General features: G+C 40.5%; 1 protein-coding gene across 1 annotated transcript in view; it reads right to left on the reverse strand.

Annotated features, from left to right (window-relative positions):
• Positions 1 to 7,435: 7,435 nt before the first annotated feature.
• Positions 7,436 to 19,599, reverse strand: part of LOC119484560 (von Willebrand factor A domain-containing protein 7-like) — a 32,042-nt gene continuing 19,878 nt past the window's right edge. The window contains exons 7-18 of the mRNA XM_037763432.1: positions 18,462 to 18,648; positions 18,192 to 18,358; positions 17,100 to 17,212; positions 16,870 to 16,986; positions 16,609 to 16,782; positions 16,350 to 16,482; positions 15,501 to 15,653; positions 14,609 to 14,701; positions 11,042 to 11,313; positions 10,790 to 10,923; positions 9,396 to 9,558; positions 7,436 to 8,349 (exon numbers count right to left, since the gene is read on the reverse strand). Of these exons, the coding sequence (XP_037619360.1) occupies positions 7,969 to 8,349; positions 9,396 to 9,558; positions 10,790 to 10,923; positions 11,042 to 11,313; positions 14,609 to 14,701; positions 15,501 to 15,653; positions 16,350 to 16,482; positions 16,609 to 16,782; positions 16,870 to 16,986; positions 17,100 to 17,212; positions 18,192 to 18,358; positions 18,462 to 18,648 (2,087 nt within the window). The 3' untranslated portion in view covers positions 7,436 to 7,968. The remainder of the gene's footprint in view (positions 8,350 to 9,395; positions 9,559 to 10,789; positions 10,924 to 11,041; positions 11,314 to 14,608; positions 14,702 to 15,500; positions 15,654 to 16,349; positions 16,483 to 16,608; positions 16,783 to 16,869; positions 16,987 to 17,099; positions 17,213 to 18,191; positions 18,359 to 18,461; positions 18,649 to 19,599) is intronic.

The raw sequence follows: 19,599 nt of genomic DNA on the forward strand, positions 1-19,599 counted from the left end.
TTTTGTGAATGTAGTCCAAAGGGCTGTCTGACGAGAGGTAAAGCGGCTGTGGATGGAAGCAGCAGAAAAACTAATTTTAGCCACCTAAGAAAAAAAAATCAATAAAAGTTAAAGTGTATGCTATATTTAGAATATTATTGCCACTTTACCTTATCCCTAACCCTAACAACCGAGGGGGTGCTATTATTTTAACAGGAGGAAAACACAATTTGACGGGGTAACAGACTTCGCCCGTCTGCTTCTCCAGACTGGGAGCATGCCGACCATCGTCTAAGTTACTGTATGTAACGTTAATACACTCACTATAAGGATGTATATACACTGTATATGTAGCAGTGTCATCATGCTGAAACCTACATCAAGTTTTTAGAAGGGCTTGGGAAAATAGCATTTTGGCGCTAAAACATACATACTTTGACTAAAATTTGAATGCCACAACTGGGAAGTTACAGAATAATATAAAAATCCATTGGCACCAACCATGTCATAGTAGCTTGTTGCGAAGGAGGCTAAATAATGCTTCAAACTTGCGTTGAATTTTGGTGAGAAAAAACTGGCATGGTCATTTTCAAAGGGGTCCCTTGACCTCTGACCTCAAGATATGTGAATGAAAATGGGTTGTATGGGTACCCACGAGTCTCCCCTTTACAGACATGTCCACTTTATCATAATCACATAGTTCTGGGCAAGTCATAGTCAAGTCAGCACACTGACACACTGACAGCTGTTGTTGCCTGTTAGGCTTGAGTTTGCCATGTAATGATTTGAGCATATTCTTTATGCTAAATGCAGTACTTGTGAGGGTTTCTGGACAATATTTGTCATTGTTTTGTGTTGTTAATTGATTTTCAATAATAAATAAATACATACATTTGCATAAAGCGAGGATATTTGCCCACTCCCACGTTGATAAGAGTGTTAAATAATTGAAAATCTTTTAATATATAAGCTGAATCCTTATCTCTACAAAAGAAAAACTCAATCTGATAAAAGGTAGTGCTCATTCAATACTTAGAATTATTTAGCTGTAATCGTTGATTATTATGAAAAGGGTTTTAAAAAATAAATATTTGAAATATTCTTATTTGATAATATTTCAAGAACTTAAAAATGTCTTAAGCAATGTGGAAAAACTGTTGTCAATACCTTGTCAATTAAAGTAACAAAACTGATCTTTGAAATGCAACCATACCTTGATTTCTCTCAGCTGTGATGACTCCAATGTCTCTTAAAGAAGTGCAGCATGCAGCGCCACCACCCCTCTATAGCTGAATGTATAGAAGACTTTGTATATGATGGAGGGTGGGGACTTTAACATTTGTGTGTGTGCGTGTGCACGCTATCTTCCTCGTCATGCCATTATCAGTTTTACACAGTTGTAATCTAATTTCATTGCAAGGGTTTCACTAATTGCATCTCAAACCCATAGAAGGTGGTGTAAACACTGTCATAATTTAAGTCACACCTTAAGGACTCACTTTACTGTAAAGGAGTGGCAGTGATGCAGACTGAAATAATTCTCAGTCCCCAAAATGACCACACTGTTCAAACAGAGGTGGGGCAAGTTACGAAATAACTTGATACATTCTTCCGACCTCTCAAGTTAGAGGTGGATGACTGGAAGTTAGATTTAATGTACTCATCTATCTCTTCCTGAAACATATTCCCACTAGCTCAATAACCAATAAATGTCACACGGTGGTTGTCATTGCACTTGTTTCTGGAAGGACTGAGGCCTGGGGTCAGCTGATCACAACTGTGATAAAGATTATACTTGCCTTTGAAATCATTTTAGCTTTATGCCAGTATCACACATAAAATAACAAGTATACGTGAGGATACGGTTTAATGTTTAACTAGTCAACTGGTTTTAATGGTGAAACACAACTTGATACATCTGAGCCTCAGTAACCAATCATTTTACTGAGAAAGCTCAACAGTTTCAGCACTCAAGCATAGCAATGTTCAGTGAATGACACATGAACATTGTCATTACAGAAAAAAAAAAAAAAAAAAAAAACTACATAGAATTAAAATGTTGTTCTTATAAAAAGTAGTAAAATGACTCAAGTCAAATTCATAAACAATGTACTGACTGAATCCAATTTATTTATATTATCGAAAGCATATTAGTCCACTCAATCTGTGGTTTGACCCAGAAAAAGTTGCAATAGTAATCATTCAAGGTTTTACGTGACCCCGAAGGACATCCAAATTATGGAGGACGGAACCTGCCAAAATAAAAAATAAATGAATAAATAAATAAGTGACTCAGTAAATAAATAAATAAATATGCCATTAACTGTAACTAAAATAATATTACAAATTAATATAGCTATTAATTAATAGATCAAATGTGACATAAATTGATATTTCTGTTTTAATTTGCTTCTTCATTTATTTTTCTTTGTATTAGTTCCCTTATTTATTTACTCTTCTATTTATTTTCCCCTTTTATTTATTTATTTTGTATTAATTAAATATATATATATATATATATATCATTTATTTTTGCATTTGTTTTTTGTATATTTTATGTATTTTTTAAATGTATGTATATATTTACTGTATTCATACATTTATTTCTTTATTTCTTTCTGCATTCTGTTTTCCCTTTTGCATTTCACACCTTTTCTATTTCCCCAAACTTATTTATTTCTGTATTCTTTTCTTTATCAATTTCTTTACACAGTCTTTTTACATTTCTTTATGTATTTCTGCCTGATTATGCAGCATGGGAGCTGTCACTCAACGTGTGTCATGGGGTCAGAGCATGGGAAAGAGTGCGTAGATCGACTATATGGAAAGATTGATCCCACAAACTTAGGAAAAGACATCAAATATGTTGGATAGATGTACATAGACCCTTCAATATTTCCCCCATTCCCAGGCCATGTCACTCTAATCACGTCAAAACTTTGCTTTTGACCTTGGAAAAGTTCCACTAAATCCATGAAGGAATATTTTTAATATATGATACAGGAGGGTATTAGGACCAATAAAAACTATGAAATATTACTATTGCAATTTCTCCTGGGTTGGGCCCTTTGTTGAGTTATATTGACTGGACTATATAGCTAAGTCCTCAAGCACTCTCAGTTCTCAGGCAAACTCTTTGCCTTTGTATATCCTCTGATAAATAATGTACTCGGGTCCAGCCAGGTATCTGGGCAGGGCCGGAGGTGTTTTACTGCAGCAGCCCTGAAAGGAGTAGTTCCTTATAACATTCCTGGAAGACGCCTATAGCGCCCTGCCTTAAAAATCCTTTGACATGTACAGAAACTGTGGCGACCAGCTGAACCTCATCCCATATCCTTCCAGGTCTACGGGTCCAAAGTGCACAGAGGGTGGAAATAGCAGTGGTAGAGAAAGCAAGCATATTGAGGTGGGAAAGGAGCTGAAATGAGGGAGAGAAACATGTTGAAAAGTGAGTTAAAGAGAACGTGAGGGAAAGGATGAGGGGGAAACAAGTGGAGGATAAAAGAGCAAAGGAGTGTGAGATAAGAGCAAACATTAGGAATAGGGAGAAAGAATGACAAACTGAGAACACTTTTACAAAGGCCATAATAATAAAGCCTATGTTTTTGGAAATTTTCTATTTGCTTCCTTACTGAGAGTTAGAGAAGAATAGCTAGCTATAGCTATAGCAGAGGAAGCTTATTTGGTGTGTTGCCTGGCTTAGCACAGGGAATGGAGGCAGGGGCAGCTAACATCAGCCTAACAACCAAGCCCCCAGGAAGTGCGCCGGACTTTGAAACAAATTTTACATTGTGGCCAAACTGTGGTACTACACGATCTGAGTCTGTCACATGATGCCGTTGGGCCTAAAAAGACTTTCCCCATAGAGAAGTTGTTAAATTTTTCTTTTTATACAGTTATTTTCCTTCCTCCGGTCATGTGAATGAGCCATTCAAGGGTGTGGTCTTTCAATTTGAGAGTATGACTTGTGGATTTCACCTTCAGATTTTGTAATGTTTTCCCTCAAAACCCTGTCCTCGCACTCAAATAGCCCCTGCTTGCGCTTGGATTTGCTCTGCTTCTGCTCAAACTGTGTGCTTGCACTAAGATATATTGTTGCTTACACAGATTTCCTGCACTCCAGCTTCAACCTTTCTCCTCACACTCAGGCTGCTTCTGTGTGCTTGTGAAACGCACCCGCAACGAGGCAGTGATTTCACCTGACATTCTATTGGTTGGTGAATTTTGACAGGGTTATTGCACAAAAAAATCCAAGAGCAGAGGAGAAATCTGAGAGCAGACATTTCACGAGCACACAGCAATAACCCTGTCAAAATTCAACAACCAATAGAATGTCAGACACATAATGGCTCCAAAATTCACAAGTGGGGTATTTACTGACGCATTTTATATCGTAGAACAAAACATTAAAATCTCTTGAACATGTGTTAACCGCAGACCTTATTTCAGGCATCTTACAAAAAACCCATTAAAAAAAACAGTGACTTCCAGACGAGGGAACCGAAAGTTATAAAATACTAACTCATTTCTGGTAACTACACATTCCTGTAGCACTCTATTGAAAGTGAAAGGTGTTTTGAATCGTGTTCACCACCAGATGGTGACAGAGACGTTTGTCGTGTTCACCACCAGATGGTGACAGAGACGTTTGTAACCACTGAGCAAAACACAGTTTTGTTCTTAAGTTTGAATGTTGTTGTTCTAGTTGAAAGTAGATTAGGACTGTAGTGTTAACTGCACAGATTTCATTATGAAGATGTGTCCGTGCATAGATTTATACGTTGTGTGTGTGACGGCCCCAGGGTGTTGCAGTATCCTGGTCCATGGTGGGTTGGAGCTGAGGAGGAGGTGCCGGTCAGGCGATTGGAGACAGCTGGCCACTGTCTACGGGACTATAAGACCCGCCCCATCCTCATGGTCGATGGACATCATTCCCCTGGCACCACCGGGTGCTAAGTCAGCTTGGTTTTGGTGCGTTGTTTGGGTTAACAAACTCTTAAGTAGTCCTGGAAGCCTGTTGTTCCTATAAGTTTACCTTGTTAGCCTTCATTTATGTTACACTTGATTTTGTTCAATAAATCATTGTTTGTAGTTACAGCCTGCGTGGTTGCTTCCTCATTTGTTGTGGCCTCAGAGCTGGGCCATAGCAAATTGGGGGCTCGTCCAATTTAAACTAAGCTGTAAGTATAGTTTAAGTAGTTGTCAATCGACGGGTTTGTTGATAAAACCTTTGATTGTCGATGTTTGGTCTTGTGATGTAGAGCCCTTTGTTGTAGATTTGCGCCTTTCCTGCATGCCGGCAGAGTGGGAGTGTGACGTAGTGGTGGTGGGTTGGTCGGTCTGGGTATCATCGGATAATCCGTAATTCCTTTGGAATTCAAAAAACGAAAAAACTATTTTCTATTTTCTTCGTTTTAAACCAAAAACGAAAAACGGCCGTTTCCTCGTTTTTGGTTTCTGAATCAAAAAACGAATCCATGTTTCTTTATGTCGGCAGTTGAGAAGCACTATGTGGCTACTCCTTTCAACACACCTGACACTTCCACCTGATCCCTTGCACTCCTCTAGTAAGGCTGTCGTCTAGTAGTTGTAGTTCTGTTTTCACCCAGTAGAGGGTACCATAGGACCAGTAGCCTATTTCATGCTCCCATGCTTCAGACAGGACTCCAGTTACAGACAGATGCATAGAAAGGATGATAGAAGGCTACTGTAGCTTATTTGAATAAGATAATTTCACAGTTAATAAGCGGTAAATATGTTCACAATGCTCTATGATGTAGCTCTCAAGACACAAAGGTACACAATCCTTTTTGTTATTTCTCCAGGCATGGGCAATGCAGGGCCTGGCAAATTCCGATTAAGATAATGTATTGTATTTTTTTTAATTTTTTTGTGGTCCTTTCCAGTAAAGGTCCCCACCTCAGGCTACCAAATTATTGTTCACCTTCTCAGAGTAATGTAAAAAAGGCCTCTGTGCATGTCTCCTCCTCCTATCTCCTGTGCTTGATCATGCGCTGTGCATGTGCCATCAGTGTGTCTGCCCTGAGTAGGACCCCAAATACAGCACTGAGGGATAAATACAGATGAGGAGAAGACGGCTGGACTTCACCTGCTATGATTGATGCCTAATAGACATTTCATGTGTGCGTCCATGGGAAATATACAGAAACTGTGATGGACCTTGCATTTAACAATTTAATTTCTCATTAGGCTCATTTCGCACACCATTATTTTTTATGCTTTGATCTGCATCAAGATAAACAGCCTTAACTCTACACTTGGACTCTGCATCTCTCTGTTACTACACTCTCACCTGAGCACAAAACAGTGTCCTGATCCGACACACTGAAACGATTGCTGCCACAGTCAAAATACACCTTCTCTCACACAGTAGAAAAAAACAACATTATCAAGCTTATGTTCAGTTTCATAGCTGTTGTTCATTGTTGACTACATTATGTAGCTACACAACCTATGGGATTTTTCAGTTCTGTGACATTACATAGTCAACAAATCAATCTGCTGACGTGGTATTGATCAGATCATATTGAGGGGCCGTCAGCTTTTCAATTTAGTTTGGAGGGAGATTTGGTATCGGTGAAGTCAGTACATTTTATGAGTAGGCCTTCTGTGACGTTACCCACCACAGGGTCATCACTCCTTCATACTACCAAATAGGCTAGAAATGATTGAAAGGCATCATAAACCACCAAACAGAAGTTAGTGATTTCAGTTTTTTAAGTGAACTCAGGCTGATTAATCATCATTTTAGACTATGATGTCTGAAGGTTGGCAAACATGCTAATCAACCATTGTTATCTATCATTGACCATGATTATTGACTTGACTTTTCATCTATAAATGCGTCAAAATTGAAAATTTTACTGCTGAACTTTTTGAAAAAAAATCTTGGGGTTGAGGAGTAATGACCTCTGACCCCTGTGGTGGGTAACGTCACAGAAGGCCTACTCATATAATGCACTGACTTCACTGATATTTATGTTACCCTTGTTAACATCACTCAATTTTGTTAAATAAATCATTGTTTGTAGTTACATCCTGCGTGGTTGCTTCCTCATTTGTTGTGTGTGTGTGTGTGTGTGTGTGTGTGTGTGTGTGTGTGCAGAGCTGTAACAGGAGAGCTGTAGAAAGTGACAGACCTGGAGAGATGACTGTGTGTGACAGTAAAACAAAGAGGAACAGGAAATTGTAACCTAACATTTAGACTCTCTGTCTCTTAACATGCCTTGCAGACCTACTTTTTTCATTGCGTTCCTGATACTCTCGCAGTAAGTATGTTTTTTTTTTGCTATTATATTTAATTCACAATTTCATATCATGTAATTTAAATGGTAAATGGACTTGCATTTATATAGCTCTTTTCTAGTCTTCCGACCACTTAAAGCGCTTGTGGTGGCAATTTTTGTTAAAACAAGACACAAGCCAAAGTCACAACTTGTCTTGCAAGTAAATTTAATAAGAAAAGCATCTGCAGATGGATTAACGAGCACAGCCACCTGAGTGGGCTGTGGCAAGTGAGCCCCGAACACAAAAATAGTCAGGCCTTTATACATAAACACACAGATACAGTAAGTGCAGTCATGCAAAAGAACAGGTGAAAAGAAAATGGTTTACCAGGATAATCTTTCTAAGTTCATTTTTTTTTCTGTGAAAAAGGTGGATAAATCAGCCTAAAATAAAAAACAATTCTTCCAAATGTTTTCACCAAGAGGCAAAGAAAAAAAAGAAATTTAGAAAAATCAGCCTAAAATTAGGTTTTTTTTCACTTGTTTTCACACAGGAAAAAAAATATCTTTAAAGATTATCCTGGCAAAACAATTTCTTTCACCAGTGCTCATATTTTTTTTCAGCAGGATATCTGAGCACGATATGATCATCATCAGTAGGAAGTTTATTTAAAATAATTAAGAGTGGTAGACGGTGTATCCAATACCTGATGCAGAGTACAGACAACCCAACCTAAGCCCTTCAAAACCTTGTTACAAGTGCAGATACCAGCAGGCGCAACCACAGTGGCAGCGACAGGGTTAAAGCAGGAGGGCCAGCCGAACGTACGATGGAGTGATAGCACTTGCCCACATTTCCAACTTCATCTACAGCTACAAACTCGACAATCTGCGAGCAGCAGGAGGATGTGTAGTTGGCCTGAATAATTGGATCACTCAGGGAGGTGGTTGTGAGGTTTCCGCTGCCCTGGCTCAGGGATACGCGTTCTATCCCGGTGCCGTTTCCGTCGGTAAGGTTGGCCGTGAGCTCCCACTGGAAAGGTCCACACTGAGACACATCTTGAGGGCAATCATCAGCCAGCACATTAACCACTTCACACAAAGGCTGGATAAAATCTGTAATCTGGACAGAGAAAAAGAAAAGAAAGGTGGGAAATGTCATTTATGAATCACAGGACAGGGCAATTACGATCTGTAGTAGAGATACCATTTATTTCCTTCCCGATACCTGAACTTGCGGTATCGGCCGATACCGAGTATCGATCCGATACCAGCATGATGAAAAAATATGTAGTTATTATAATCATAATTTAACAGCTGTTTACTACTGACCATGTTTGGATGTGATATGATTACTGTCTTTGTTGTATGGCCTGGCTCCGTTTAAATTCTTTGCAAAACATGAACAAATTTTCCACAGTGAAATATTGCCAAATGGCAGATTTTCTTTGCTCTGACTACAGTTACCGTTACGCTCTCCACTAGCACCGCACTGTCGTTGTTCGCTATCGTCACGTGACAAGCTATTTGCAATCAGTTCTTCTTTGCTGCTCTAAAACAGTACTTGCCTGTGGAAGCCATGATACATCCAGGGCGACAGCGCGGTGAAGGCTACTGTTTTGGAGCGGTGACGAAGAATTGATTTCCGGTTATACAAGTAGATTTTTTTCTGGGTTAATAAATTATGGTATCGGATCGGTGCATAGACTGGCGTACCGGAAGTCAGACGGTGGCTGGCAGTACCGCAATTTAGCACTCTGCAGCTCACGTTACCGCAGTTTCACAAACGTGTCGGAGAACTACGGTGGCCTTCAGGTAACGTAAAAACGTGAAAGGCTCTCTCTAGAGCCAGGGTTTGGTTTGTCCGTTCTGGGCTACTGTACAAACATGGTGGAGCAACATGACAGACTCCGTGAAGAGAACCCGCTCCCTATGTAGATATGAAGGGCTCTTTCTAAGGTAACGAAAACACAACGACTCTTATTTTCAGGTGATTATACACTAATGAAAACATAGTTATGAATATTATATTCTATTTTTAATAGAACCCCTGAAATGTTGCACACTGTTCCTTTAAAGCCATCATTGTGGCTATGTTCAAAAGCTTTTTAATTAACTCATTGTTTTTTCAATCTTTCCAACTGTGTAATCCAGGATGTGTCTGGTTACCTTGGTGACAACAGAGAATCTCAAAACGACATAATTGGAGTCAACACCGCCACTGGACGATTTGGCTTCCAAAGTCAGAGTGACATCGGTGCCTGATGGTGTGTCGGCAGGTGGCGTAATAATCATAGTAGCATTAGCATACTGTCCAGTTGTCAGGGTGAGCCTGTCGAGAGAAGAGAGAAAAATACACTTTGTGATTACAGGAACTATTATTATGAATCCACGCATTTGATTTTGATTGGAATATTAAGATTCTACAGCCGCACTAGAAGAAGTTCAAACCCAGCTTACTCTCTCACCTCCGCACAGCTGACCAATCACAGTGTGAAGTGGCTGTTAATGTAGGATCTATCTGTCTCATGCTCTACTGTCAGGATACAGTGACTGTTTTATAAAAAGTACTTCATCGTATTTGCTCAAAGTTACCGACTGCAGCTTTAAAGGGACTGTTTGTAAGAATCAGAAATTGGTTGTAACAGCGACACCTGTGGCCGTTAAGTCAACAAAAGTCAGCGTTCTGTTGCTCGCACTCGCCCGTATGCACGCGCTAACTGAATGTGAGCGAGCATCCGTCAAAACAGTGAGGCGAAACACATCAGCTAAAACCACAACATCACTCTATATTTCAGCTGCTTGGCAGTAATGTTAGCTGACCAGACGAAGGTCTCTCCATGAATAAATGCTGATCCTAGTGTTGGCTTTTCCTGCCTCAGCTTCCCGACCGCGGCCGGAGGGAGACACCGGCACCCGGTCGGAGACGATAAAGTAACTCGCTGCGGAACCCCTTCACTTCACAAGACACAGGAAACCTCTGTTGGTCTGGAGGAGCTGCAGCATTTATTTCTGCACAAACGTCCACTGTACATTCAGATAGATAAACTAACTCTTCTGCAGTGTGTAGTGTGCGCGCATGCACGTGTAGAGGTAGACCGAGCTGAACGAGTAACGAGCGCGCTGTGTGAGTGAAGGCAGGCAGGCAGAGGAGCAGAGTACAGCAGAGACTCCGGCCCTGGAGACCAAAGCTACGGTCTCCCCTGGTCCGCCGACTGCGGCCAACACTGTTTTGCAAGACGGGCTTCACTAGATATAACTTTGCGGTTTTGGTGCTTCCGTGTAGTTTGTGTTGGAGTCTTGTCTGAACAGCATAGCCACACGCGAGTACGCATGGGACACCGACCCGGATTGATTTATACGTGTAAGAAGTTACAAACAGTCCCTTTAAGCCTGACCCTAACCTTTACACCAACTCATGGGTAGGGATGCACAAAGTTACTCCACCCAGATTTAAATTAAGCTTCAGGTGGCAGGAATGAGTACTTTAGGTTTAGAGATGTGTCAGTATCGGTGAAGATATTAGGATAACAAAAGCATTGTTTTTAGCTGCTTCCCCTCACGTGTCTGGGTAGGACATGTCGAAGCTTCTGTCATTTCTGGCGCCGATGGAGTATTGACCACCAGAGCCCTGAGTCATGACACTGAAGGGGAGCTTGAAGGCCTCTCCTGGCTCCACACTGCTGTCTACCACAGCCTAGAGGGAAATGGAAGTGAAGAAGAAGGGAACAAAAACAGGTGAAGAAGAGTGATATTTTACTTTAAATCAAACAAAACCCTGCTTGTATGTGGACACAGGAAGTGGAGAGACCGACCTGGATATTCACATTGGAGACCGACATCTGGGTGGTCGACTGCCTCTGGAATTCACTGTCTGAAACTTTGTCCGTTCCTTTCAGCATGATCACAAACTCCCCCTCAGGGACGGCATCAACAGTCACCAGGATGTCTCCGTTGCCCATGTCAGTTGTTGTGCTATTTCTGACAGTCTCAGGACCAGACACAGTTACCAGGGCAACATCTCCTATGGTCATGGAGGACGGACCTTTCCTACCCATCACTGTGAGCATGAGAGTGGCGGGCTGGCCTGAGTTTCCAGAAGACAGAAGTGAAGAAGTAAGGTAGGGGGAAAACATGATTAATTGAGAACATTAATTTTCATGGCAAAAAGTGATCTATGCACACTCACACTCGCTGAGATGTTTGTGCAAAATAACTGGTTATTGCGGGTTTTTTAATTTCACAGTTTCACAGTCTGATCTAAATTATTTTCTTTCACAGTTCAAATAAAAAAAATAATTTATATAATAATTTTATAATTATTTTCATTATTTTACTAAGCATTATGGTCATAATTATCAGCATAATGAATAAACACTACACTAACACTTCAACACTGAACAAGTAATAGCATCCCATGCATCTTTTTTGTGTTATTTTATATCCACCATTAAATATGACAGCTCGTTTGTACCTCCACTTCAAAACATTTTTTTAGGTTTGTAGCATTAGTAGTTGTTTTTGTTGTTGTTTTTGTTGTTGTAGTACTTACAACAAGTCCTTTTTAGTCCTTATTGACAATTTTCCAAAAATAATGCACATAACAATAAATGAACAATAATAATAAAGGCATTAAAGGAAAACAAAACAAATACTGTCCGAAAAGGTGTAAACTGAAGCTTATTTTACCTACCCAATAGGCCTTAACACTTTCACTACTAGGTTTACAGAAACAAACATTTCATACAAAATAACAATCATACCTCAGTTTTTATATGTTTTTAACACCTTATTTTTTTTTTTTTTTTCTTTAATTTGCAGATTGAACCACACATTTTTAATCCCTTGTTTTAAACATACCTATTCCCCTAAATGCATACTGTCTCTCTCTGCTTTCTAACAACCTCTGAATACAATCAGGAAGCAAATAATGTTGTGCTTTGTACATTATCTTTACAATCAACTAGATCACAAACTTTTAATGAAATCGATCTTACGGAGGTTGTAGCGGTTCAAGCCGGTTAAGTTAGTTTAAAAGCTAGAGTGAAGATACTGGTATCATATGGAACTAGAAAACCTAAGGAATCCATTGGTACCAACCATGTAAATAACTCTCAAAACTTATGCTAACGTTTGGTGAGGAAAATAAGCCTTGGCCACTTTCAAAGGGGTCCCTTGACCAGAAAATGGGTTCTATGTGTACCCACAAGTCTCCCCTTTACAGACATGACCACTTCATGATAATCATAGTCAAGTCAGCACACTGGGCTTGAGTTTGCCATATTATAATTTGAGCATATATTTTTTTCATAAATGCAGTACCTGTGAGGGTTTCTGGACAATATTTGTCATTGTTTTGTGTTGTTAATTGATTTCCAATAAAAACATATACACATACGTTTGCATAAAGCAAGCATATTTGCCCACTCCCATGTTGATAACAGTATTACATACTTGACAAATCTTCCTCTAAGGTACATTTTGAACAGATAACAAATGTGTGATTAATCGCGATTAAATATTTTAATCGACTGACAGCCCTAGCTGGTATTGTATGTACACAGCAGGTAATGTATGGAATTATGATTATTATACATTAATTTTCATACACTCTTTCTATTCCAAAATCATTTATTATCATTTTTGCTTGATTATTGATTTGCCGATTACCAAATATTATAAACTTTGGTCCGGTGCTCCACCCTCTTTAGACTTTCCTTTGGCCATTCTTGACTTAATTCTCTCTTTTCAATCTCTGTGTGCACACATCCCTGCAGTCTCATGCCCTTTTATGGGGATTGGCAGGGCGTTTAGGATCAACTGGCACATGCCTCCAACTTACAAGGAAATGGGATCCATCATCATAAGGGTACAAGTACCAACAATTCTGCGGTTTAAGAACACGTCATGAATCTGACAGACTTTTCTTCGGAACTTTCTTAAGAACAGATGATTAAAAAAAAAAATAAGAAGATACTTGTCAATGATGCCCATTGTTAGTTTGAGAATGGGTGTTGGAGGGACCATGCCATCAGTTATGGGAAAAAATGCTCAGTAAAGTTAAACCTGCATTAATGGATTTTTTTGTCCACTTGCAGTGGAAACAGGCTGTAACATGATCATCTTATGAAGTTGTTATGGCAAACTTGTGAAATTTACACATCCAGCAGACACGGAGCAGAGTCAGGTTCCAGGACACCTGGTGAATGTAAGTCCAATATCATGAGGGAGATATCTGTCTCTCTAGCAGGGACGCTGGGAGTCAGTCAGAGTTGGGGGTGCTGAGAGAAAGTCAGTGTATATAATGAAGTCATACTAAATGCTGTGCGCCATTCATGTTTTTTGCTGTAGCCTAATTATGGCCATTTATTTTTAATTTATTAATATCATTTTACACTAATTTTCAGGTTCCCCCCTGGGGTTATAGAGGGCTTATGTGCTGAGCAGCTGTTGGGGTATGGACACTCGGGGGGTTCGGAGGTCCTCACCCAAGAGAAGAAAGAAAGGTTTTTGACTTAAAACTATGCAATTTCACATAATTTTGGACCTAATACTACAGATAACGCCCAAAAAGCTTAAAGACCAAATTTGCTAGTTGAATAGTTATTTTATTATTTACACCTATCAAAGCCTTCATCTGAACAGTTCATTCTTCTGGCAACGTTTGCCCTGTTAAATCATAAGAGCAGATTCCGAAAAAACTGAACATGGTTTTATCAGTGCGCAACATCGCGTTTTAATAAACAACCAGTTCTGTCCCTGCATTCAAACAGAATGACTGCTAGATGATTCACTGTCATTGCCGATATTATGTGGGCCTACTGCTTTTGCAGGACATGAACATTGTATAGATAAATTCTCCCTCGTTCACCCCTCCTCCCCAGTACCGTGCAATGAGTCCACTCTCTCCTCTCTACGTTGTTTTTATGTAGCGCAAAAAGGCGCTGCAATGTTGGGGAAAACGCTGATTTTAGAAATGCAAATTTGAACATCAACATACTGTATGTATGTGAGGATGAAGTCATTTCATACAGGAGACGAGCGAGGATCTACCGATGCGCATTCACCCCGCGAAGGTTCGTGTGAGACAATATAAAACATATTTTAATAATATGTATTTTCTAAATTTCCATTGAAGTTTAACACTAGGCCTACAGAAAAAAACAGGGGATGCTGCAGCACCTTCAGCACCTCTGCCTGAGCTAGACGATTACAAAACAACTATGGGATGCTATTCTAGCACAGAGACTACACATCGTGACACCGCCCTCAGACAACACATGTCCAGCAACACCATCACATTTATGATTGATTATGACACATAATTACCTTGTGCCTGTACAATGTACAGTTAACGAGGTGTTTTATTGCATGTTGGGTACCTGCTTGTGGACGCCCACTGAGCACCGCATAACCTGGGTGAGGTCCCCCGAAGCTTTCCACAAAGTCATAGATAAAGGTAATAGTACTCTGGCCTGGAAACACAAGCACAGACTTACAGTAAATACAGATACAAAAGTTTAAAAACATAATTAAGCTTGACCAAAAGCTGTGTAAAAAAGCAGTGGAAATATAAATGAAATGCATTACTGATTATAAAACAGTCAACACAATAGGGGTCAGTTTACCTTAAAGGAATAGTTCTACATTTTGGGGAATAATTTAATTTGCTTTCTTGCCAAAAGTTACATGATCAATAGGCTACCACGTTCATGTTTGTTCAGTCAATATGGAGCTATCAATAAGCTTAGCTTAGCTTAACACAAAGACTGGAGAGAGAGGGATACAGCTAGCCTAGCTCTGTCTAAAGGTAAGAAAAGCCGCATCCCAGCAAATCTACAGCTCACTATTTACACGTTATATCTCGTTTGTTTAATCTGTTCAAAAAAACAAAGTATAAAACCATAATTTGTGGTTTGTGTTTTTTATGGTCTTACTGGGGGTTACGTGCTGGACTTCCGTAAGTCTCTACTGGTCGCCTTGCCACCTCAGGGTGGCTACTGTTGGACAGAGTCAGACTAGCTATTTCCCTCGTTTCCAGTCTTTATACTAAGCTAAGCTAACCAGCTCCTTGTTGTAGCCTCATATTTACCCAATAGATATGAGAGTGGTAACGATCGTCTCATCGAGCTCTCGGCAAGAAGGCAAATGACCATATCTCTCACAATGTTGAACTATTCCTTAAATCTACAAATTAAGTGTATACGCAAGAAGACACAATTTCAACAGCACATCTGTGCAGAATTGGCACGTGTAATGAACAGAGTATCTGACCTGTGACTTTAAGTGTGTATGGTTGGCCGGATTGGATGTTGATCTGCCAGGTTCCTGTCTGGTTGTCAGACTGGAGACGAATTCTCCACAGGTTGCCCACTGTCTGAATGGTCCCCAGTTTACCGCTGGCCTCATTGTGGTTCTGGCTCACGCCTGGAAATTGTTAACATACATTCATCAGTCGTAAATATGCATCACAACGATATTCTCAGCAGGAAAAAGGGACAACTAATGAGTCTCAAACATCGACATAGTCTTAAAGGAACAGTGTGTAGCATTTCGGGGGCTCTATTACCAGAAATTGAATATAATATTCATAACTATGTTTTCATTAGTGTACAGTTACCTGAAACTAAGAATTGTTGTGTTTTCGTTAGCTTAGAATGAACTCCTCATATTTACAGAGGGAGCGGGTCCTCTTCACGGAGTCCACCATGTTGCTCCGCCATGTTTCTACAGTCACCCAGAACGGACAAACCAAACACTGGCTCTAGAGAGAGGCTTTTCTGGTTTTATATTACCTGAAGGCAATCATAGTTCTCTGACAAGCTTGTGAAACTGCGGTAACGTGAGCCACGAGTACAAAACCGTGGTACCACCAGCCGCCGTCTGACTTCCGTCGCTCCTAAAGTAGTTTTATTATGGTAAGGATGGCCTCTGAGCAAGCTGAAAGTCATTACCATGGTTTTGCACTCTCAGGCTCATGTTACCACAGTCTTGGAAAAGAAAGGAGTGAGCGAAGGAGTACTCAGTTGGTTGCAATCTGCAACCACACCGCTAGATGCCGCCAAATCCTACACACTGTCCCCTTAAACCAGTACAAATGCTGCATTGGGAATGGTGTGTTACCCGCAGGGTTGGTCAGTGTGAAAGTAATGGTTTTCCCTGTGATGTAGATGATGATATTTTTCAGCGATTCATCAAACATGAAGGGGAAGGTCTCCTGCTTCCCAGGGTTCCTTGCTCGCTGAAGAACTGTCACCTGAGGGAGAGGGGAGAACAAGAAGAGCATGATGGTTTACCGCTTTATTTTTCAAACTGGTCCAACAACTGAAGGCCCGGTACATCAGATAGTTCAGAACGTACTATTAGAACTGCACAGTTTTACCAGAGCTGAAGAGGAGGTGTCGAGGATGACGTCTATGACCTTAGACAGCTGTTTCTTAGTCACCTGGATGACCTGGCCTCCAGAGGCCAAAGCCAGGTCCTCGTAGTCTTCAAAGGAGCCAGATCTGAGGGAACGACGGCGCCTACCACTGGCCCCGGTCACAAAGAATGACACCTGTGGAGATCATTTAACTTTAAAGTTAAATCCACATAATTAAACTAAATGAACACAGGGCATCATTGGGAGTCGGACAGTATTTACCTCTGACTTGGAGCTCATGATGAGAGCATCAATAGTGTCCTTGAGTACAATGTCTTTTGGTACAGCATCAGTGAAAACAAAGATACGGGAGTAGGCATGGGCGCTGGTGAGAGCCAACTGGAGAAATAAAACAATGAACCGGGTCAGTTCATTCTGTGTCATCACAGTCTTTAAGGGGTCCATAAAATATCAACAACCATCCTAGTTAGACAGGGTCATAGTTTTATTACCTGAAGTCCTGATAGGCACATCTCAGGGATATCACCGCCTCCGTTCGCTGTGAGCTTAGAGATTTCACTTTTAATTTTATCGGGGTCTGTTGTCCTCATCATAGGTCCAAAATCTACATATAAAGCACAGAACAGGGTCAAGTGCCAGATTAAGCCTAACCTGTAGGGCTAAGTATTTTTGCATTAAATGTATTTTTTATTAATTCCCTTTTCATCCTACGGGATCATTGAAAGTTTAGACAGATTTACAGTATGCACCACCAGCCCTGTCTCCTAAAAATGACGTTCCCATACAACTAAATTGCATTCTCAATTACGTTTGGAAGGAAACATATAGGCCAAAAGCTCGTTCGAGATGAACTGCACCTCGCCTGGAAAGTAGACAAGATCAGGCAGCAGCAGCAAGGGGTGGTGGCAAAAAGCTCTGGTCAGGTCAGAGAGTTTCCAGATATTTCCAGCAGCCTTCAATTCACTAACCGGCATGCATTGTGCGCTGATCACCAGTGATCAATTCTGCGCAGGCTCATCTGAAACGAGCCTATTGCGGATTACGTTCGTCTTTAACGTATCACAAATACCTTTGTAATGATACGTGTCCACAGGGGCGTTTTTTATCGTGAGGGATCGCCTCGCTTGCCAGCATTGGACGCTTGATGGGCTGCCACTAGACACAAGGCACGAGGCACCTGATTGGACGAATGTTTTCCCTTGTGGGCTGCTGCTCCCTGCTTTCAAACCGGAACCGACATGGCGGATCGTTTGGAAACCTCTTATATCACAAAATTAAAAATCTCACCGAAATGTGTTTCTGAAAACATTTCATGTGAGAAATAAGCCATGGAGCTGCTGAAACGGTTTCTTGGGAGTTTCCTGCTTTGAGAAAATACGTTTACCTCAAAAGGTGTTTTGGTTATGCAATTTAGTTGTATGGGAACGTAATTTGTGGGAGACAGGGTTGGGACCACAGTTTGCTAAATTTACTTTACATAAGATCAAGATCCAACATTACATTTATAACATTTTATGGCATAATGACACCACTAGGGGCTCATGGTTTCCTAAAGATGATCGGTAAGGTAGAAGAGTTCATACCGGGATCATTGAAGGGCACCAGAATGTACTCGGATGGCTCTTCTTGCGTTCCTTTGAAGCTGTCAATGATTTCGTAAACAACCTCCCTAGCCTGACCAATTTCATTTGACATACTGCCAGTGGTGTCAATAACAAAGCACAGGGATGAACGGGCGATCCCCATCATTCTGTGAGAAAGTGAATAGTTAAAGGTCAGGTAAACCAAAGTAAAATTTTGAGAGTCAAGATCAACTGGAGCTTGAGATATTTTTCGTAATCCGAACATTGTACCTTAGAAAGTCATTGTCCCCGACAGCTAACCGGATGTCCTGCAGCAGCTGGAGGCTGGCGGCCGTGGCTGCAGTCACAGCAGCGTTGTGGAGGGCCACGTTGTCCGAGCGGCGCTCATCTTTGCTGATGCCTCCGCGAGGATCTGCTGTGCTCGTCAGGTCAGCTGCACCTCCGTGGCTACACTTACCTGGCAGGGCAGTACGGACATGTTGAACTGGGATGTGACTCAAATTTCTATTTATAGTAAATAGACTTTTCTGTGTAGGTTGAATTACCCGGCAGAATTGAATCATGTTTGTCTTGTACTACAGGTAGAACCAACATTTTAAATAACTGCCGTATAAGTAATTCATCTGTATTCTAATATTTCATTAAAACCCAATAAATACTGAGGCATCTTGAATGTCAGATGAGAGTTATAGAAGTGATGTGTGATAGTTATTGGTTAAGCATGATATTCCTAGTTTGACATTTTAGGAAATACCCTTATTTGCTTTTTTTGTTGAGAGTTAGAGAAGATTGACACCACTCTCAGATCTGCCCATTAAATATGAAGATAAAGCCCACAGCCAGTTAGCTTAGCTTAGCATAAAGAGTGAAAACAGGGGGAAACCGCTAGCCTAGCTCGGTCCAAATGTAACTTAACAACACCTATAAAGCTCACTAATTAACAGTTCATATCTAATTTTTTTTAAGTCATACGAAAACAAAGATGGTGGCCATCTTACCTGGATCCAGTTGTAAACTTGCTGTAATTGGGACCTACGTTGAAAAAGGCTTATGTTGTCCTTATAATCCTTGTATTTTTCTACCAATACACCAATACTGCTTTTTATTCAAAGTAATGAGTGTAAGACAACTGTGTATGTCTAAAATGAACCAAAAACAATAAGATTTGAGGTGTGCAGACTGCACTGTACACACACACACACACAAAATATGGAACCACTGAACTGGCAACCACTTGTTGTGAAGTGAATGCAATGAAACGGGGGAGGGAGATTGCAACATGTAGTGGCTGAATGTTATCAATGTTATCAATAGTACCTTTAACCTGTTTTTAATTATGTTAGTGAGTAAATAAGTGAAATCTTCTTCTTCTTTCTATCATGGTGTGTTAGGTAACAATGGTCTCATA

Source organism: Sebastes umbrosus, chromosome 3 (assembly GCF_015220745.1).
Source record: "Sebastes umbrosus isolate fSebUmb1 chromosome 3, fSebUmb1.pri, whole genome shotgun sequence".
Lineage (NCBI taxonomy): Eukaryota > Metazoa > Chordata > Actinopteri > Perciformes > Sebastidae > Sebastes > Sebastes umbrosus.